Below are 23138 nucleotides of genomic sequence, written 5' to 3' on the forward strand. Positions count from 1 at the left end.
CTGGGTGTAATATATATATTTATTTCTATACTAGATGACCCGGCGAACTTCGTATCGCCTAACACAAACTTTATCGTATGGTATTAAAGTTCAAATTGACTTTTAAGTATTATCACAAATCTTTTGTATGGGAGTATAGAAAAGTGTTGTTTTTAGACTTTTTCAGGAAATTTTATATTTTTTTTTTGAATTTTTCTCTCCGTAAGAACCATCCTCGTACTTCAAGGAACATTTTAAAAAAAGAATTAGCGAAATCGGTCCAACCGTTCTCGAGTTTTGCGCTTAGCAACACATTTTGCGATTCATTTTTATATATAAGATGTATTATTTATATGTATGTTTATCAAAAAAAATAGTATTAACAGTCGGCTGTTACTTGTAACATAAGCATTAAGTTACTTATCATAGGAACAGATGTCCGTGTGTGAATGTTATATGATATTTATTTATTATTTAATTCAATATGGTGGTTTTGACAACTGCTCTGGTATAATGGTGCTAGTTGTCGTCTAAAACACCGACGGTTTGCGGGTTCGAATCTCACTCGGGATGGCTATTTGTATTTGTATAAATATTCCTTTCCGCTTTGGATCTCTGTCCTCGTGGGTTACCCCACCGTGCCTCGGAGAGCACGTAAAGCCATCGGTCCAAGTTGTTATCATAAATAACTGATATCGATCGTTACTCATAGTAGGGACAAATATCCACCAACCCGCAGTGGAGCAGCGTGGTTGATTAAGCTCCAATCCTTCTCCTATGTGGAAAAAGAGGCCTATGCCCAGCGGTGAGATGATACAGGCTGAATGCATGCATGCAATATAGTAAGTTAGCATGAGTTCGCAATATATGTGATTTTTTAACGCTTAATTGCAATCGAATATCATAGGACTCCAGACTTATTTTTTGCTTAATTTCCCTAACTTTACTGCAGATAAAAAGGAATTAAAAATAAAGTTATTGATAAAATGGAACCACTACAACAAAACACTAATCATAAAGAACATTTCCTTCGTGCGTTGTATTTATATACATATATTGCATATTTTTTATACCAGGCGCTGAAACCTTATCTTAGCATACTCCTATTATAATTTAATTATATAATTACGCTACAAATATTTTTTTTAAATCCTTAACAGTTAAAAAACAAAATGACTCAATATATTCTACATAGTAACGACAAATAAAAATGTATCATTTAAAGATTATTAATGGTAGTTTATACTTAACTAATTTTACGTCATACTAACTAATACCTGCGACATTGTCTCTATTATAATTTAATTATGATCTAACAAGTACTTTTCGAATTATATCTAATAATGCGTAATTACTTGAATATTTTTTCGTCTACCTACGTTGTGTTACTTGACGACATAATTGAAGTCGGTTGAAACACAATTGTTACATTAGTTGTTCAGTAAATATGCGTCGCGGGTATGTTTGATTTGATGTGTGTTTCTGGACCTTCGACACAGAACTTTCGTTTTACTGTGGGACATTTATGTGTAAATCATCTGTTTGTTTTAGAGACGTAAAAAATACTCAAGTAGGTTTTTTTTTTAAAATTTACCATTATAGTAGAAATATACAGAACATATAAATGATAAATATAAAAACAGTACTTAAATATTTTATTAGAATTACTTGATTATTAATAATTCAAACTATTCGTAGTCCATTTCAATACTCATTAATGTGGAAATAACTTAGAAAGTCCGTTTAACCTTAGCACTTAGAACCACCATACACCTAAAAATGCACTTTGTTGAAGGAAACCATAAATTTAAGTCCCAACATTGTTTTTAATCCAGTTCAAGTATTGAGACACATCAGTAAATACCGTATATGAATACGGATCACAAATCGGAGCATCTTGTCTTGACAAACTCTCGGAGACGATCCCTCTGACATACCAAGCACCTGGCGTCTTTTTGGTGTTATCAGTTAAATCATCAGGTAAGAAGACCATGAAACCCCCACCGCTGTCGCCGTTGCAAGCCGATGTACCTGTAAGGTTTGAAAATGTCTGACAAATGACAAACAAGTAAAATTGATGTTTGAGAACCTCTAAATTGTAGCGATTATCTGAAAGTAAGGTACAGAAAAATATCCTGCTCCAATCTAGGGATGTAACTTTACAGAAGAGTACAGCTAAATAGGACTACTTTCAAGTAGTGCTGTGTTTCTGTGGTGAGTAAGTTAGCCATAAGGGGTTAGGGCAACGTGTGGAGGTGTCCAAAGGTTACCGTATCCATTTACCATCAGGTAGACCGTGCGCTTGTCGGCCATCAGATTAATACAGAAAAAAATCAATAAAACTTTTTAATTATATATTCACACAAATATTACGCTTACCGTTATTGTATCCAGCGCAGAATTTCTTCCCATCTTTTATGGCATTCGAATAGAAAATTGGATTACTTAAAATACACGATAAGTTAGGAATCAATGGGATTGTAGCTGCATGGATTGACGTAGTTAAGGAGTCCGTTCGGTCGAAACCCCACCCAACCACCTGAAATTGATCAAAAGTATTTGCGTGCATCTTTTAATGATTGCAGAAAATAATTGGAATTTATTCGTAAAGCTATACTAATACATATATTTAGGTTATAAGTCGTATAGACTCAAAAAACTAACGATCCTTGGTACCGTCGGTATTCGCTTCACATAGTATGTCTATTTAGCTGATTTTCTTCCAGATATTATTTACGATAAGAGTTTTAACAATGATGGCATCAAATGATGATGTGTTAACAAGCTCAAACAATCCACTGATGCATTGATGGTCACGTTTTCTGTTCTCACGTATGATAATTTGGATTTGGCCGTACTGTACCGTACGTCTGAGCATATTTGATTGCATTTTAGTATGTTTTTGGACCCGATCAGGATTCTTAACTGGCTATATAGTTGAGCGAAAAGTTTATACTTTATACTGGCATTTTGTATATATCATATTTAAAAACTTACCGTTCCAAAGATATCAAACGAAGTGAGTTTGTCATAAGCCTCGTCGTACCACAGACAAGCAGGCTGTACGTAATTGTTGAAAATAACTTCAGTTCTTAATTTCAACAACGATATATCATTCTTAAGAGTTGTGTGACTGTATTCGTCATGGACTATCACTTGGTGGACCTAGAATAATAGTTGGTGGAAAATTATATTTCCTTCTTTTTATTATCTTCTCAGATCCGTTATTTTAAAAAGTTTATTTTTTTACACAGAGTATAAAAATAAATAGCTTTAAATTTTGAATTAAACTTAATCTTTTTTTAAGGAAAGAAAAAAAGTGGGTGTGTAGTGGTGTAGTGGTAAGCACGTAAGAAGTTATACTTAATTGGCTAGCTAACTTCACGTTGCTAACTTCTTCTTTGTTGAAAAGCTAACTTCGGGGGTTCGGTTTTTTGAGACGATGATTAATGATGATCGTATAAATTTACTCTCATCATTTTTCCCTAACGCGGTAGAAGAAGTATAGCTTCACACTTCAGCCTATCGCAGTCCACTGCTGGACATAGGCCTCCCCAAGTTCGCGCCACACATCCCGGTCTTCCGCAATCCTCATCCAGCCTACACCGGCAATCTTACGTAGATCGTCGGTCCAACGGGCCGGAGGACGTCCCACACTGCGTTTGCCAAGACGCGGTCTCCACTCTAGGACCCGTCTACTCCAACGGCCATCGGTCCTGCGACACAGATGACCAGCCCACTGCCACTTCAACTTGCTAATTCTGTGGGCTATGTCGGTTACTTTCGTTCTCTCGCGGATAGTCTCATTTCTAATCCTGTCTTTGAGAGAGACCCCAAGCATAGCCCGTTCCATTGCACGTTGAGCGACTTTAAACTTGTGGACCAGTCCCTTGGTCAGTGTCCACGTCTCGGCTCCGTATGTTAACACAGGCAGGACGCATTGCTCGAAAACTTTTGTCTTCAAGCATTGCGGAATCTTCGAAGTGAAGACTCGACGGAGTCTGCCAAACGCCGCCCAGCCCAACCGAATCCTCCTATCGGCCTCCTTCTCGAAGTTGTTGCGGCCTAGTTGGATAGTATGGCCTAGGTAAATATAATCCTGAACAACTTCGAGAAGGGTACCATCGACCGATACCGGTATCGGTATGACTTGGTTGTTAAACATAACTTTCGTCTTATCCAAGTTCATACAGAGACCGACACGTCGGGAGGACTCGTTTAGGCCGGCCAGCATTTGGCCTAACTCATCCAGCGTCTCCGCAAAGATGACAATATCGTCGGCGAAACGAAGGTGAGAGATGAATTCACCGTTGACGTTGATGCCCCGTTCCCCCCAATCCAAGGTCTTAAAAACATCCTCTAGCGCAGTGGTAAACAGTTTCGGTGATATTACATCCCCCTGTCTTACCCCGCGCCGGAGGGAAATAGGTCTTGTTCTTTGGTCATTGACATGAACGGTCATCGTCGTCGCATCGTACATAGATTTTAGTACCTCGATATATCGCCAGTCGATATGACATCTCTGCAGAGAGTCCAGGACAGCCCAGGTCTCGACGGAGTCGAAGGCTTTCTCGTAGTCCACTAATGCCATACACAGCGGTTGATTATATTCTTCCGTCTTTTGGATAATCTGCCGAACAGTATGGATGTGGTCCACGGTGCTGTAGCCATTTCGAAACCCAGCCTGCTCTGGTGGTTGGAATTCGTCGAGTCTTCTGGCGAGACGATTCGTAACAACCCTCGAAAATAGCTTATAGACGTGGCTCAGAAGTGAGATCGGTCTGTAATTCTTTAACAGAGACTTATCGCCTCTCTTAAAGAACAGCACCACCACACTCCTGGACCACGCCTCCGGCGTGGTACCTCGGTGGATGACGGCGTTAAATAGTCTTGCCAAGGCTTTCAGGACAGGTCGCCCTGCGGCTTTAAGGAGTTCAGTGGTAACTCCGTCATCCCCCGGGGCCCTTCCGTTTTTAAGCTGCCCGAGCGCTGCACCAATCTCATCCTCTTCGAAGTCCGGGATACACTCCGAATAATGGCGCAACAATGGTGCCCGTGGATCTTCGGTGTCCCAAGTCGCAGGCTTGCGTGCGCTCGACGAGTACAGCTGTCCATAAAAATTCTCAACCTCTTCTCGGACCTGAGGGCGAGAGCAGACGGTTCTGCCATCTGCTGTTTTAAGCTTCGCAAGAGGGCTTCTCCCCAATGGTCTTTGGAAAACTTTGGACCCCCTATTCTGCTCAATCAGAGTAGCAACCTCTCTCGTATTTGAGCAGCGGAGGTCTCGGCGAATAATTTTCCGTACCCTCTTGGAAAGAGCCCTCTGTTCTGGCGAAGCAGCCGGCAACTCGCGCCTCTGCCGCATCAGATCCAAGGCTTCGGGAGAAAGTTTGGACTGCTTCGTTGGCTTTGTTGGTGGAAAGTGCCTGCGACCCAGTGTACACACCGTCTTCACCACGTTGTCGGTTATCTCGTCCACGTCGCTAGTAGTTTCCAGCGAATCGAATCGGTTTTGGAGTTCCAACTGAAACTGCTCGGAGCCACATAGTATTTGGGGCAGCGTAGGTCGGAGAGTAGATTTCATCAAGCGGGTCCGCTCCTTTCGGAGACATATATTCAGAGTGCCCCGTACTAGCCGGTGGTCGCTGCCGGTGTTAAACCTGTTAACCACTGAGACATCTCTGAATATATGCCTTTTATCCGCTATGATGAAATCTATCTCGTTCCTCGTCACAGTATCGGGGCTTTGCCATGTCCACCTCCTTTGGGGCTTCTTCTCAAAAAATGAGTTCATCAAGAAGAGCCCCTCCGATTCGAGGAAGTTGACAAGCGTCTGCCCCCTGTGATTCCTGTGCCCCAATCCGTGTGGTCCGATGCTCGATCCGTCGCGGCCTTGTACTCCCACTTTAGCGTTGAAGTCTCCCATAACAACGCTGTAGAAGGTCGAAGTAGTGCCATGTATGGCCCTTGTAATATCTTCATACAAGGCTTCGACTTCATCGTCAGAGTGTGCCGAGGTCGGCGCATATACCTGTATCACTTTCAGGGAGTACCTGTCGGTGAGCTTAAGTACAAGGTACGCTACCCGGGTCGACACACTACTGACTTCCACAACGTTGTTAGTGAGAGTCTTGTGAACCAGAAAACCGACGCCACCTTGGGAAAGCCCATCACCTTCACGGAAGTAGAACAAGTGCCCGGAGTCCAGGATCATCGTGTCCTCTCCCTCTCTTCGGACTTCAGACAACCCCAGTATGCTCCACTTAATGTGACTAAGTTCTACCTCAAGTTCGGTGAGGTGATGGTCCAACCGTAGCGTGCGTCCATTATACGTAGCCAGGAATATTTTTCTATGGCAGCCTCCCGTACCCCGGTGATTCTTAGCACCCTCTACCCCACCGTTACCATGGCCGCTGCCGTAGCCGGGTATAGCTTCAAAAAGAAGGAATTATTCTAATTATAAAATTTAAAATTTATAATATTCTAAAATTTTTAAAAAATATTATATTTAAAATAATGACCTGTAATTCTTGGGTGGTAATATCGCTTCGGAACAGGTAATATTTCCCTGCAAATACGCCCAAAATATCTGGCAGAACTGGAACTCCGTTTAACGTAGTGCAATGGGCAGCTGATGGTAAAAGGGTAACAATAAGGCTTGAGATATGTCCGACATGTCAAACAACCAAATATAGGGCACATTTCTTAGATCCGTATCCGAACAATTTTGTAGTCTCATAGAAGATTAATGTCTCGATTCATGTTTATGACAAAAAAAAATTCTAAATGATTTGGTACCCTGTATTTATTTAATTTTAAAGAATAATTTTAATGAGACAGTGTCTCCGACCAGTTATTTAGTAGGAAGATAAATTTGAGACTTTAAATAATTCTCTCCTAACCGTTTAGTACCTGTTAAAACAATATGTTTGGATATAAGAGTTCCTCCACATATATACTTCAACGTTGATCTCTCCTGCCGGTATATCGCAACATGCCACGGCCAGTCTCCTGCCTTCGTGCTAACTCCGCTGACTATGAGTTCAGTGTGCAGAACCTTGCGTTTACCGCAGAACCGATCGGGAACGTTTCTGCGTTTCGTTACTCCAACTGGAAATTCTTCGAAATATGTCTGAAAAAATGATATTTGAATACTATAGTAAAAGTTTGTGAAAATAGTAGATAATAAACAACTTATATACTCCTAAGGTACTAAAACTTTGATAATTTGACTTTATATTCTGGAAAATAGAATTAAATTAATTGACAGTGACTATTGAAAAAACCCTAATGAAAAGAACAGAATTTCATACATTAAATTTCATATAATTTATTTTAACATGGTTACTTTTATTACTAAGACTATTCAAAAAAACTGAAATTTGCGGGTAGATTTTGACGGCTTTAGCAGTCTCGTAATAATAAAGTAAAATAAGACATTCGTAATTAATGTCGGAATATCGAGCTCCGCAAAATGAAAACAAAAAACATGGTAAATATTCCGTTTTTGAATAGTTTTAGTATTAAATTTCATTTTAAAAATCATTTCATTAAATAAAAACAAATATTCACAATTTTCGTGGGATCTTTATATTTAAGTTCTTTTTTTTTTGTCAACAAAATCGATCTAAAGCTAATACTTACCAAATTCGGTCGTCTGCAATTTTCTTCATCGTTAATTTTGAGACTAGTTAAGTAAGGCGGCGAGTGAGGGGCAGGAAATCCTTTTATAATAAACGTAATATCATTTTTTTCTTTAGTTACAATTAATTTAAATATGTTATAAACATTATCTTCAGTACTTGAAAATCTTGCACCGTCGCCCTGAAAGTAAATATTGCGTGTATAAGTGACAGTGAGCTGGTCACGTGTGTTGTCACCAATGGCTGTATGCACTGTGCCTCCCGGCCGCTGTAGCTACGATCTATGTCAGTTCGCTAGCGATGTCTAGATGAGCATAGTGGAAAACCGAAATGCTTGATACAGCTTGAGAAGGCCTATGTTCGCGGTCAGTGGACTGCGTATGGCTGAACTGTAAGTGTGTACATGTTTATTTTTTTGTCTCCTATTGATCACTATTAAGGTAAAAGACTTACGAATGTTGGTTATTAATTTTTCTATTTTGTTAGAGTAGGTTTACAAATAGCGCTTTTTCTATTTAAAACTTACTCGGGGATCTTAGAATAAGCAAGCGTAAAATATTTTTTGTTAAATGCGCCAATATTATAACTATGTGTATTTTTTACAAATACGAAAGATTCAAATGTGTTTTTGCAAAAAAAAAGTAATATATAGTAACAATAATGACAACACAAGGCCTTATTTAAAATCAATGAAGAAAGCATAAGCGCACTTATAGCTAAGCTGAGCTGTGAAATATTATAACTGATAAGGAAAGTTGGGAAAACCTTTTTTATATCAGTCTAAGTCGGCAACAAGCGTTCTTCCCACCTGGTGGTAAGCGGGTACAAACGCGTTGCCAAAGCTACTCCCGAATTGGCAACCTTTCCTTATCAACGAGAATCTTGGACGACGAGAAGAAAATACAGTAATACTAATAGTGAATTCCATAAAAAACCGTGCTAACGTTATCACTGATAAAGGTCAAAGGTTGATGTGTTACTCGTACTGTAGATAGTAAGGCGAATTCATGTATAGTAACCTATCTTCACATAACGGGGAAAACCAAGTTGATTTATATAAAATGTCCAGATTTATATTATACAACATACGGACGGCTAATATAACATGGTTTATTAAAAGTATTATTAACAATACGTACGTGTGTGTAGATATAACTAAACTTGTGAAGTTAAAACATTTGCATGAAAACCATCCAGAAAATCAAAACAAGCAATATCTTGTAAAACATTAGTGGGTGTTTTTTATTGACATCAGATGACCAGCCTAATAGTTTCGTATTTTATTTAAAAGGCTCGTTTGAAGAAATAGAGAGGATTAAATAATGATAAAAAGAAATGTTCGTTTATCTTTATACTCACCAATAAGACAGCAGCTTCTGAATCGAATGATAAACGCAATTCCGTTGTAACAGAAAGTGTTTTCTTAATCGTTATATTGTAACCATTTTTCAAGCCACTTTCGAAACGCGAAACAATATCACTATTGTCAGGGCACGGTGCTATTTCGAACACTTTTTTTGGACGTACACTCCTATAGAACTTTATGGAATTCACTTTTATCAAAAAACATATTGTTATCAAAAAATATTGATAAAAAAGTTTCATTATTGAAATTTAACACTGTTCTCACAACAAATTCACGCGTACATGACATGTTAGGTCTAAAATATTGTTTTCATTCATATTGTTTAATAGTTGTATTTGTTTTGTACATTTTTATTAAAATAAATAAATGTGATACGAGCTTGATCGTCGCGGTATAGGTCGGTACTATTTTAATACATCGTCACTGTACAGATAGTTTGAGAAACGTGTTAAAGCACGTATTTACCATTTTGACTCATATCGAATTATAATACGTTTGTGATTATATTTTTCCATTTTAATGATAATTTATATATTTTTATTTTTATTGTATTGTATGTGAAGGAGATTTTATCAAAAATGATCATAATTCTGTCATAAAAAGTAGGAATATCGTGCATTTTAAAGAAGCCAGTCGTTCTTCCAATTGTCGATTTGACTAAATGTCTGCAACGTTCTGAACAAGTAATACTTGTTTTGAATCAATTCTCTTAAGGAAAATATTTTATGTTGTAATTAATTAATTTTGTGATTTATTAAAACATCATAAGTTCTATTTTTCTCTGGACATTAACAAGTTTATTAAATAACGTCATATTTTTTTTTACGTCAACATAATACGGGAATCTCTGAATCACATTATTTAAGAACTAATATAATTTATTTAAATTGCTCATTTTAATAAAATTTTCAAAACTTCAGATGACAGAGATAAAAATGAGTTTTAAATATTTCTTTAAAAGATTAGTTTGTTGGTACAGTTTGTTGTGATGCCCTTTCCAGCTTACTGCTCACGGAGTTATTGACACCGAGTCTGCGTGTAACGTATGTTTCTCTGAGATTTTTTTTAATCTACACTTATTACTAATGTATATCAGCCCTTGGTCACGCCATAACTTGAAAACGACTTAATGATTTCGTTCATCTTTTTTTAAAAGTTTTCTAATACTTTGTGGAAGGTTATAACGAAATTAAAATTTAATAAGGTTGCGCATAAAATCGAAAAATTAGATGAACAGTTCATGACTATTTGAACTTAGCGCGTATGATGACAGTTCTTGTATTTGACAGTTGTGACAGGACAGCGTAACTTGAGTCAGCTTAAGCTTACGTATCATACAGGCGCTCTGGTGTAGTAGTGCGCGTGCCGTGTTATCGGCTACAATCAAAAACAATTTGCGGGTTCGGTTCCTGCTCGGGATATACATTTTTATTTAAAAATATCTCTTTCCAGTTTGGTATGTCTGTCCTTGTGAGTCTCCCCACCGTGCCTCGGAGAGCACGTAAAGCTAACAATTGTTATCATAAATACTTGATAGCGATCGTACTTAGTTGGGAATATTTCCGCCAACCCGCATTGGAGCAGTTTGGTGGATTAATCTCCAATCCTTTTCGTACATAGCAGTGTAGCAGTAGCAGTGAGACATTACTGAGTAAATGGTATATATGTATTTTATTTTACAACATATAAAAATTACAAGACACAGGATAGCGATGATTTTTTTTTTTGAAAAAACCAGAAGTTGAAAGTAAAGGTGCAAAAATCAAGAGATCGCTATAGTCGCGATAAGGTAGCCAGTTGCTGCCCAATTGTTGTTAAAATTTTGTATTGATGTGGGAAAATGGAAAAAAAAGAAATAAAATCATAATATTTCTTTCTTTTGTCTTTTTTTTTACTTTTACTACATATTCAATAACTGTTAAAAATAAAACGACTAACGAATTTTTTTTAATTAATTTTAATACGAACTAAATTTTGTGACACTGTTTATTTCCGTCCATGCTAATATTATAAAGCTGTAGAATTTCTTGATTTGTCTTAAAGCGCTAATTTCAGAAACTACTGATTCAAATTGAAAAAATAATTTATTAAAAAATTTTGTTATTTATTTATTTATTTCATTTAGGCAAACAGTAGTTGCTATATTACAATTTTCACATAAAAACTATAGGTACTACAGTTGTTAAGCTTAAATGCGCAACATTTTAAGTTGTCACAAGATGCACATAAAGAAATGTAACACTAGTATTATTAAAATATTATGTATACAAATTGAAATACAAATGAGTATAATTAAAAATAGATGTAATAATAATAATAATAAATACTCTTTATTGCACACTACAAAGAAACGTTACAAAAGGGATACATACGAAGAAAGATGTACAAAGGCGGTCTTATCACTAAGAGCGATTTCTTCCAGACAACACGATTTAGTAAGTTAAAAAACAAACATAAACAGCAAACACAAAGATTGTTAAATTTTTTCCTCCAAATTAATGCAAGTGACACCGCAGGACACAGGTTTTAATATTTTAAAGCACATTTAAACACGAATCGAGAATAATATATGGGGTGTATGAATTGCAATACAGTGAGTACCTGTAACTTTGATGCTATACCGGCGAAATATCGGTAACTCAGAATAATTAATTTTAAACATATAAATATTCCCTTCCCACGCTTGAATAAACGTTTATAATATGTTTTATTTAATACGTTTTTTTTTTTTACTTAAAAACAACATCAACAAAGTAATACAAGTGGATTTTACTCCTTATGAAACGATTTTAGGCACGTGGTATGAAAAAAAAACAAGTGTACTTTAGACCGCGCACGCAGGTCGCGCACGCAGGGGTCGACAGTTTCCCGGCCATTCTGCGCAAAAAGGCTAGCTCACTTTTAAGGCGAATGCGCGGCAGTCGCAACAATGTCTTAAGGGTCATCGCCGATAGCGGGGACTTTCCACTACTCAGGCACTTGTGTGACATTACAAGGTCACTTTTAGTTATTAAGTACTAACATTAGTTATTAAGCTTTCATCTTTTATTTTTACTAACAATTATGGACCCTTTGTTGTCTGAGTAATAAACATTTTTATTTTCATTTTTATTTTTTTTATTTTTTATTTTATTTATTTAGACCACACGACTGAAGTAAAACTTCCTTAATTGCCCCTACAGTAATATACGAAACGTAATTCTCTCTCTTTCTATCTTCACTAACATATATCTCCCTCTCAACTTCCGCTCACCTCGCCCGATCACACTTTTCGTAACGCTCATACCGTCACGCATTCACCAACTTACTCCCTAAGTCAAGCGTGCGTAAAGAATTTTTACTTCAAAAATATGAGGAGTGAAATCGTGTGAAAGAGTAACGCTAATCAGTGACGCGACCTGCCCTGAGAGTTTTATCACGTGACGTCATTTGCGAGACAGACAAATACATTTCTAAATATCATGAAAATCGTTATTAAGGAGTAAACTCTTGACTTCTCACACACTCTTTTGTTTATTATAATACCCTACATTAATCCATGTGATCATAAATCCAGTCGGTATATGATTCTATATCGGTGAACACGACGTACTCAAATGGGTCACAAAGGGCTGTGTCTTGCAAGGCGACACTAAGGGACACAATGCCCCGAATGTACCAGGAGCCTTTAAGCTTATATTTGATAAAGTGGCTGTCTTCATATGGAACGTAAACGAAAAACCCACCGCCGCTGTCACCATTGCACGCTGAGGTTCCTGAAAAAAATATAGGATTTTTATGCAAATACTAACAAATCGTGAATTAGGGAACGTCAGTACTAAAAAAGCTAGAACAGGTTTTTTTTTAACATATAACTAGGTCGACAAACAAGCGTACGACTCACTTGATGGTAAGTGATTATCGTAACTTATATACACTGCAAGCCTAGAAGCATCGCAAGCGCGTTGCCGACCCTACCCCCACCCTCCCGCTCCAGAAGCTCTGATCACGTTATACATCACAGGAACACTACACGTGGTATGATAGAGTAAAATGGCTGTAACGATCAATTAGGAAAGAAGATGGAATCGCGGAGTGTGATAAGAATTGGAACGGTGGTGACAATTGCGTTTGTCTCTCAAGATTATTGATTTCATCTGTGACAAAGAAAGGCATTGTCAAGAAATAAGAGTATCTTGGCGAAAATCTGATAAACATCAGCTTTTTTTTTATGTCACTAGGTCAGCAAACGAGCGTACGGCTCACCTGATGGTAAGCGATTACTTAGCGGCTTATAGACACCTGCAACACCAGAAGCATCGCAAGCGCGTTGCTGACCCAATCCCCAATCCCCCAGAAGCTCTGGTCACCTTACTCACCAACAGGAACACAATACTGCTTGAAAACAGTATCATTTTGCTGTGATCTTCTGTAAGGTCGAGGTACTACCCCAGTCGGGCTGCTCCATATTTCGAACAGGAAATTCCTGCTGTGCCCTACCTCAGTGAAATTACAATAAAGGGCGCAAATCAAGCTTTAACTTTCTCCTTACTTAAAAACATTTTTTGTTGTTTGAACATTGAGTTTTAAAAGATGAGGCAGTCACATTTTGATGAATTTATTTTTTGTATACAACTTACCGTTGCGATTTCCTGCGCAGAATTTTTTACCATTCAGTATTACGGAGTAGAAATGCGGTTTGCTCCTGATACAATCTAAGTCTCCTACTATTGGCATTGTAGCTTCTCGAAGAACGGTTGAAAGAGATTCCGACTGATCGAAGCCCCAGCCTGTTACCTATTAAGTTTGGTAAATATTAATTTGAAATACTTTTTTGTTTTCCAATTAACGTTTTCAAGAAAGAAGTATTAGCGTTTATTTAAGTAATTGAAAGCTTATACGTAATTAATTACTTTTAAGTAAATTTTGTCTTGGCACCTCTCGTCCCACTCTGCGTCTTGGCAAACGCAGTGTGGGACTTCCTCCGGCCCGTTGGACCGACGATCTACGTAATATTGCCGGTGTAGGCTGGATGAGGATTGCGGAAAACCGGGATGTTTGGCGCGAACTTGGGGAGGCCTATATCCAACAGTGGACTGCGATAGGCTGAAGTGAGTGAGTGAATGAGGGAAATTTTGTCTGTTTAAATAATTTGGTGACAAAATATAAAGATTTATGTTATTGTATTTTTTCATGTGTTATCAAGTGTTTATGCCAGAACAGATAATATATAGTAAAAAACCTGAGTATCATATAATCAAATATAAACTCCACGTGCTCTGATTGTAGTGGGGTAAATAGAAAAGCGAATTAATTTTCTTTATGTGAACGATGCAACTACGAGTATATTGTCAAGAAATCAACAACATTTGTTTCTTTATAAATGATACTCACAGTTCCAAGAATCTTATCAGATGATATTTTTTCTTTCAGTTTATCAAACCATATACAAGCCGGTTGAACGTTTGGATTAAATTCAACCGGGCTCTTCATCTTCAACAAGGCAATGTCGTTGTCGAGTGATTTGCGCACAAACTCTTCATGGACGATTACTTCGTACACCTTAGAACAGAAAAATCACAAATATAAATACGCTAAGGTTAAGATGTTTGCCTTCCTTTTTTAGAAAAAAACTCACAGCTAATCCACATAAATTATATATCATTTTATAGATAATTGATTGTTCTACCGGCGACAACAACTAAAAAATTTATTATTGCTTTTGTTTTTTGTAAATTAATTTATTATTAAAATTAGACAACAACTAAAAAATTTATTATTGCTTTTGTTTTTTGTAAATTAATTTATTATTAAAATTAAACAACAACTAAAAAATTTATTATTGATTTTGTATTTTGTAAATTAATTTATTATTATAATTATATATATGACGGCTTTAATTTTGAAACAACGTCAACATGATTGCCGGTTGGTAAAAATTTTAATTATTTAGTGCGAATTATTCGCATGGGTACTGCTAGTATATATTTGTTAGGATTTACATGATTTAAAACTACGTACTAAGATAGGGCAAAGCGGGATCTATCCTGCTCAAAATTTGGTGCAGTCCGCCTGGGGAAGTACCTCAACCTTACAGAAGACTACAGCTAAATAATACTGCTTTCAAAAAATGCTCTGGTGAGTAAGGTAGCCAGAGCTCCTGGAAAAGGTCGGGAATAGGTTTACGAGTAGCAATACATTTGCAATATTTCCAGACGGTTAATTGCTCACCATCGTTTTTTGACCTATTTGTATATAAAATAAAATTATTTTTAGGTCAATAATCACTAAACAATCGAGAATAGCCTAAGCAGACCCCAGTTTGTCTCCGGGGAAATGGTAGGTGAAACAAAAACACTAATACGAACCCCTCTTTCTTGGGAAGAAGCGTCTCCACCAATCAAATTATGTTTTCCTACGTTGACACCCAATATGTCTGGCAGAACAGCTGCACCGTTAATTGTAACACAATGAGCAGCTGGAAATATTCAAATAAAATAAAAATAAAATTAAAAAATAAAATATGTCGTTATTTCGATTAGATCTAATGGTCACACTGCCTAACTTGGTTTCGGCCGTAACAGTTGACTAGTGATAAATATTTTTGAATATCATATCAAAAATTGACCGCTCCAGCGGGGTTCGAACCCGCGCCTCCGACATACCGTGTCGGCGCTCTAGCCAATTAAGCTATGGAACGATATACCAGCCAGAGCGAAATTCTTGATATGATGATTTCTATTTTCGGTTTAAGCGAACCGTGGCGCCGTCTATAGTGAGCTCTTTACAGAAACCCGTAACTATTCAAAGTTTCATATTACAATGAAAATCTTTGACAGGAGACGACACCGTGCTATTTTTAATATCTAAGATTTTATTTTTTTGTGTTACCCACATTAGGAATTCTAAACATTTTTGAATATCATATCAAAAATGTACTATAGACGGCGCCACGGTTCGCTTAAACCGAAAATAGAAATCATCATATCAAGAATTTCGCTCTGGCTGGTATATCGTTCCATAGCTTAATTGGCTAGAGCGCCGACACGGTATGTCGGAGGCGCGGGTTCGAACCCCGCTGGAGCGGTCAATTTTTGATATGATATTCAAAAATGTTTAGAATTCCTAATGTGGGTAACACAAAAAAAAAAAAAAAAAAATCTTAGATAGTGATAAATAATACGGGAAGGTGCGTTAATGTGTGTTTAAAATATAATATAGCCTATAGCCTTCCTCGATAAATGGAACATAAACCAAAAAAATGGTTTTTCAATTCGAACCAGTAGTTCCTGATATTAGTACGTTTAAACAAACAAACTCTCCAGCTTCATAAACTTATTTATTTATTTTACACTTTATTGTACACCAAACAAATAAAATAAACAAGCAACATTAGCCATAATTTGTAGAAAAAAAAAATGTACAAAAGGCGGCCTTATTGCTTAAAAGCAATCTCTTCCAGGCAACCTTAAAATTTTAACTATAAAATTATAACCTTAAAATAAAATTATAGTATAGATATCAAAAAAAATATCAAAAGACCTCTGACCCCAACTGAAATATAAAGAAGGTTGTAGTAGTTATGATTCGTTTTTTTTTTTAATATTTAACTAGATCGGCAAACAAGTGTACGGCTCTCCTAATGGGAAGCAATTACCGTAGCTTATAGACGTCTGCAATACCAGAAGCATCGCAAGCACGATGCCGACCCTATCCCCAATTTCCCCCAAGAGCTCTGTATAAATATAAAAAGAATTTACCAGTTAAAACAAATAAATTTGAAAGCAACGTCCCTCCACATATGTACTTTAACGCAGCGCGTTCGAGTCTGAATATCGCTACATGCCACGGCCAGTCGCCAGGCTTCGACTCTGTTCCGCTGACAATTAGTTGATTGAAGGCTTTACGTTTCCCACAGAATAGATTCGGTACATCTGGTCTTTTTTCAACGCCCACTGGACGTCGGAGGAAATAGCTCTGTACGTCAACAAAAATATTCGTGAACGGAGTTTTTGTGGTAAGTTTTACGGTCTGACTTTTTTTTTTACAAAATAACAAAAAACACGCATAATGCAAATTTAGTTCTCCACATTACAGTAATACAGATATTTGATAATTCAATACAGTCAAGACAGATCAGAATCAGGTCAGAAGAAGTCAGATCAATACAGTTCGTATTAATATGTAATTATCAAATGTCTGTAACGGGTAAATGTTATATAATAAACGTTGATTGAAAATTCACGTTTTACTTTGTTATGTAAATTTGATACAGACAGATGAATAAATAAATAAATAATAATTATAATAATTATAACATACACAGACGGTCGTCTGTTCCTATGGTAAGCAACTTAATGCTTGTGTTATAGGTAGCAGACGAATGTGATAACTACATATTTTTTTGATAAATATCATACAAATATTACACCCAGACTCAGGCGAGAATCGAACCCACTACCCGCGGAACAAAAAGCAGGGCACAAACTACGCCAACAGGCTAGTCAAAATACATCGAAAATTATAGCAAGTAAAAATAATTCACAATATATTTAAAAATAAAATGAAATGTTTGGTATTATCTTTCTTTTTATATTTATACAACATATTTATACATCAGTCTTGACATATACATTGACATATAAATACATGTATTTTCTTTCACGTTGATATAATGATGATGACATAATTAAATACAAAATAGTTAACAGATTTTAAATTAACAAATTTGATGTATCTATCAATATTTTGTATGCGTATACCATGTAGGCGCCTTTACACCGGTGGTTGTGGATTCAATTCTCGCTCGAGATGGATAAAATAATGATTGGACAAATATTTGCTGAAAATAAATCTTTTGATCCTAAATATTACCATAGATATCTGATAACGGTCGTTGCTGCTGTGTGGCTACGGCATTAAAGAATATAGCCACTCCCTCCCTTCCCGTAGGAACTTATAAAGCCAACCGGTTGCGGGATAACCATCCAACTGCTGGTTTTGAAATACACAGGCCGAAGACGGTAGCAGCGTCTTCGGTGCGACAAAGCCAGCCTGCAGTCACCAACCCGCCTGCCCAGCGTGGTGACTATGGGACACATGAGTTCACGCCATTTTCGACGCGAACTTGTGGAGGCCTATTTCCAGTAGTGGACTGCAATAGGCTGAAGTGATGAACGGTCGGTACTCTTAGTAAAGAATATATCTGATCAGGCTGAACCCTTTGATACATGAAGAAAGGCTTATGCCCAGCAGTAGAATGTTATAGGCTGAATCATACGTTTTCTATTTTACTTACATTGTCAGGTTTCTGGCAGTTTTCCTCGCCATCTATCTTAATACTCATTATATATGGTGGTAATAAAACATATTCTCCTTTAATTTCAAATTCCAATTTATCAGTATCTTGTAGTAAAACTAATTTGAAAGCATTGTTACCCAAATTGACCAACCTCGCGATGGTATTATTCTGGAATAAAAACAAAGCGTTTAGCGAAAGTTTTTTAGTTTGACGCGACAACATCTAATACATCGATGAACGCCGGTGCATGCACGAAAAAGGATGACTCATTGTCCCGCTACGCTCTTCCAATCGATTGGCCTATGCGTCCGAGGAGATGATTTGTTACGACGTTGTCACGTTAAACTATCGTCCGTAAACCAACTTAACAGGCAACCAATTTTTTTTTCTTTTACACACTAGGTCGGCAAACAAACGTACGGCTGATGGCAAGCGATTACCGTAGCCTATAGACGCCTGCAATACTACGAGCATCACAAGCGCGTTGCCGACCCTACCCACACCTACATCGAGAAGTAATAAAACGGTGATAATAAAAATAATAATCAATTAAATACGTGTTATTATGGATAGCGTCCGATAGGGATCAATATTAAATGTGACCAGACAAAAAACACTAGCTCCCATTAACATAAGAATCAATAACAGCTCTGGTGCAGTAGTGCGTGCAAACACCTAAAACACCGATGATTTGTGGGTTCGGTTCCCGTTATGGGTGGATATTAGTACAAATGTTTCTTTCCAATTCGGTTATCTGTCCTTGTAGGTCTCCCCACTGCTGGAAAATATAATATGATGACAATCCTAAATTGGTACATATCAAATATTAATTTTTTATATTAGTGTAGAACAAAAACAGCTTGATACAATTTTTATTTTTTCCCACATGTTTATATACATAATTGACCTCGGTAATTTTTTTTACGTATTTTAATTACATGCGAATATAGATAAGGGAAGCTTTATTTACATAGTAGATAATATTTTCTTATATAATTATTTAGGAAATAAAAGTAACTTTTTAACATTACTCTCTACGTCGTCCATTGATGTTTTTTTAAATTGTGACATTTGGTAAGGTTATAGAGCACCCCCTTCACCTCCATATCTAAAAATCACGTGAATTTTTTTATGCAATCTAAATTGAAATTTACAGATTAATGAAAACTTAATCATCGTGATACAAATTTTCGACAAGCATCAAGTACGCAAGTATTTATTTTTTGTTTAAAAAAATACGCGTTAGATACTTTCCATCTTTGTGATAATTCGTGATGTGATTCCGCCCCCTTCCCCTTTCAAGCCTCACATAATTAATAAACAACCCATAAACAGTGTTTGTTATTTTTACTGTATGCAAGATGGCCAGAGTTTCAAAGGAGTGTCAAGTGTATGGTCGGCAACACGTTTACAACGTATCTGCTGTTGCAGGGGCCTTACGCTTGTATACCTACTATCTTTTATTGCGCAGTGTATATGTCTAATAAAATATATGAATAAAATACATAGTCTGATGAGGAAGTTGAGCATTTCCAACAATAGTTAAATGCAATCTGACAAGAAATACTTTTGTTATAAATAATTAAGGTCCTATAAGTTCTCGAACAATCTAACATGTATTTTAAAATGTAGTTGGTAAATAGTAGATTAAATTGAAAATGTTCGTGATGGCAGGTTATGTACTAAATAACAACATTGCTTTTGATAAAGACGATTGAATTAAAACACAATTATAAACCAGAATCGAACACTCAGATCACTTAAAAGCAATAAAAAAAAGAGATACAAAGATAAGTAATCAATAAAAACCTAAAATATCTTCAAATCCGGTTTTATATCGATAACATAAGACTATGAGGGTTTTTCCATAGCAAGTTATTTACCCCATTTTTTAGATTAATTAATTTATGATTTGCAAAAATTGCATATCGATCACTAGAAGGCATATATTAAAAGTCATTAAGTGGTTTCCAGATCTTGTTAACTGACTTCAAATAGGAGGTATAACCACATAATGTAATTAATAAATATATAATAATATAATATTATAATCATGTAACCACGCTTCATTGGGTGTACCAATTTTGATTTTCTTTTTTATTTAAAAAAATAGTAATAGATAAAGCTTATTACTCGGTGCAGAATTACATAGTTGATAAAGACTATGTGTGGACTTAGTGACGCTGTATTTTATGCAACATCTTACTAATTTTGTACTAAAACACAGTTTATATATTATTTTTCAAAAGAGTAACTGCGGAGTTTCTCGCCGATTCTTCTCTGCAGAATCTACATTCCGAAGCGGTGATAGCTTTACTTCTACAAATATAATAATTAATTTTTAAAGTTTTAATTTGTAAAATGACGATTCGAAAGTGCTCTTGGAGTCTTTTTAATAAAGCTGTTTTTGATTTTGATTTTGTTTTGGAAACTAGTGCTTTTCATTTGGTCCTACTTTAATTTGAGTGAGATGTGATTAGCTGTTTTTGATATATCGCTAATAATTTTTATTGTTTTACAATACTTGTCAATGTAAATTGACGTTTTTATTTTTGTTTGGGAACATTCACAATTACATCAATAGAAAATAAATCTTCTGTAACTGAATTTCGTTTAAAACCGTAAATAATATTACCAATGTAACATTGAAACAAATCAAAATCAGCACTTACCACAGTTATCAAAGAGTCCATGTCAAACTTTATTTTTATTGAAGTACGTTTATTCAAAGGTCTATTTATGGTGATTTTGTATCCATCAGTCAAACCGGGGGAGTATGATGATATTATATCAGTCGTGTCGTTGCACGGCCTGTCTACAAATAGTGGGTAACTGGTAATGCTTCCAGCCAAATCTATAACTTCTGCATTTGAATTTACCAATAGGATCATTATTATCAAAGCACTTCCCTTTGTTAAAATCATTTTGACGCTCACTAATGTCTCAATAAATGATAACTAATGCTTTTGTACCAGTTAGTGATTCTCAAGAGCACAAACTAGTGAACTTAAGCGGGGTTAAATAAACACTAAGATTAGTATCAGAGCTATCAACAGACGCTCATGTTTAGTACTTGATTGGCGAGGATTTTTTGCGTCTTCCCAATTATTTTATATTTAAAATTCTAGTAAAGTTTTTTTTGTAAATTCTTATATTTTGATCAAAATTGTCGTAAATATTCGTTATTAATTTATTTCTTATATATTTTGCCCAGTATTATATTGATGTGTTGTCTTGTTTTTTGAAGAAATATGATATGTGGTGGTAAAATCTAGGGATGTCATTGTTAGGGCATATGCTATCTTTCGTCGTGATGAAATTTGTTGTTTCTTATATAATAATAGTAATAATATACTTACAACTACTACCAATTTCTTATTTAATAATAGTGATAATATTCTACCGTATCGCGGGGAGGACGTGAGCGTTTTTACTACTTTCTATTTATCTTTGTACTAAGCGCTGTCAAGCGCTGTGTGCACCGTGACCTTTTGTTCTCCAAATTATTTTAAATATTTTCTTTTCCAAAAAATACCTATTCGCGCTTAAAAAATTATACATTGGTATTATTTTAAGTAAAGTTGGTGAGGAACAAGTAAAAATAGCACTTATCACGTTTTGACAGATCTCAAAACTGATTACCTAATAAACAATTTTCCTTAACAGATCGGATTCAAAACACGTAATTATTGCTCACAGCGTTACAGAAATTTTAGACAAACTGACAAATAGTAAACGGATGAATACTTTGACACGCATAGCATTGCTGCTTCTTATGACAGCAGACCATTCCAGCGGGGATCGAACCTGCATCTCCGACTAACCGTATCGGTGCTCTAACCAATTAAGCTATTTATTTAAGCGGTCGATTTTTGATACGATATTAAAAAATGTTTTGAATTTCCTATGTGTGGGTAACACAAAATTAAAATCATAAAAATAGCATGGTGTCGTTTCCTGTCATAAGATTTTCATTGTAATATGAAACTTTGAATAGTTACGGGTTTCTGTAAAAGAACTCACTATAGACGGCGCCACGGTCACTTAGAACCGTACGGGTACATCGTTCCATTTCCTATTTTATTCTTTATAAACGGTTTTTCTGATACAAAAATTTACTCTTGAAGAACTGTCCATTTCATCCTATTAATATCTCGTTCAAAGAGACATACAAATACTTCAATTTTTTGAATTTAGTTTACTTCAGTATATCTCAATACTTTAACTACATCATATAAAGCTAGATGTATATTGCAAAATATAACAAATAAGTTTTAAGTAAATTAGCTTGGTTTTTCCCCGTTACGTAAATACGGCTAGTGATTTGTCTTAGTATCAAAACTTACACATCAACCTTTGACCTCTATCTGAGATATCGTAAATCTAATTTTTATTTTATTTTTTTTTTTTTTTTATTTGGATAGCTTACAGCTTATTATAACTATACCTCATACAGAATATGAATAAAAAAAAAGCTAATAACAAGCTATCACATATAGATATTATATGAAATTCGTCCTCTATATTATCAAAATGTTACACTTACCGTCCAAGGTACTCATTAACAATAAAGAGTTGATTAAATGAAACTAGTTACATATAGATTTTACAATACATTTCTAGCTTAAAGCGTAAGAAATAGACAGATGGACATTTCATATTATTTTAAAATTTGATACCAACACAGACTATATTATTACTATATCTTGTTCCCCGATTCCCGATTAATGATTTCTTTTCTGAGAAATATTGTGAATAGCGTTAAAAAACTAGTAATATACCGACTCGAAATAGTAGAATTAAGAGAATCTCTATGTATATAAGATCACTTCAGCCTTTCACCGTCCGCTGTTGGACATGATACACGGAG

The 23138-nt window shown here is 35.8% G+C and overlaps 2 protein-coding genes across 2 annotated transcripts; both read right to left on the bottom strand.

Moving 5' to 3' along the window:
- Positions 1 to 1617: 1617 nt before the first annotated feature.
- On the bottom strand, positions 1618 to 9242 carry LOC123664472 (serine protease 48-like). The gene is made up of 7 exons (XM_045599012.1): positions 8982 to 9242; positions 7624 to 7803; positions 6892 to 7111; positions 6501 to 6610; positions 2977 to 3144; positions 2359 to 2518; positions 1618 to 2010 (listed from the first exon to the last, which is right to left on the bottom strand). The coding sequence occupies exons 1-7, from the start codon at positions 9225 to 9227 to the stop codon at positions 1787 to 1789; spliced, it is 1308 nt and encodes a 435-aa protein (XP_045454968.1). The 5' UTR covers positions 9228 to 9242; the 3' UTR covers positions 1618 to 1786.
- Positions 9243 to 12482: 3240 nt separating this feature from the next.
- Positions 12483 to 21192, bottom strand: LOC123664625 (chymotrypsin-C-like). Its single transcript, XM_045599144.1, has 7 exons — positions 20941 to 21192; positions 18266 to 18436; positions 16728 to 16944; positions 15336 to 15445; positions 14362 to 14529; positions 13608 to 13764; positions 12483 to 12743 (listed from the first exon to the last, which is right to left on the bottom strand). The coding sequence occupies exons 1-7, from the start codon at positions 21190 to 21192 to the stop codon at positions 12520 to 12522; spliced, it is 1299 nt and encodes a 432-aa protein (XP_045455100.1). The 3' UTR covers positions 12483 to 12519.
- Between the last annotated feature and the right edge of the window lie 1946 nt (positions 21193 to 23138).

This window comes from Melitaea cinxia, chromosome 22 (genome assembly GCF_905220565.1).
Source record: "Melitaea cinxia chromosome 22, ilMelCinx1.1, whole genome shotgun sequence".
Classification (NCBI taxonomy): domain Eukaryota; kingdom Metazoa; phylum Arthropoda; class Insecta; order Lepidoptera; family Nymphalidae; genus Melitaea; species Melitaea cinxia.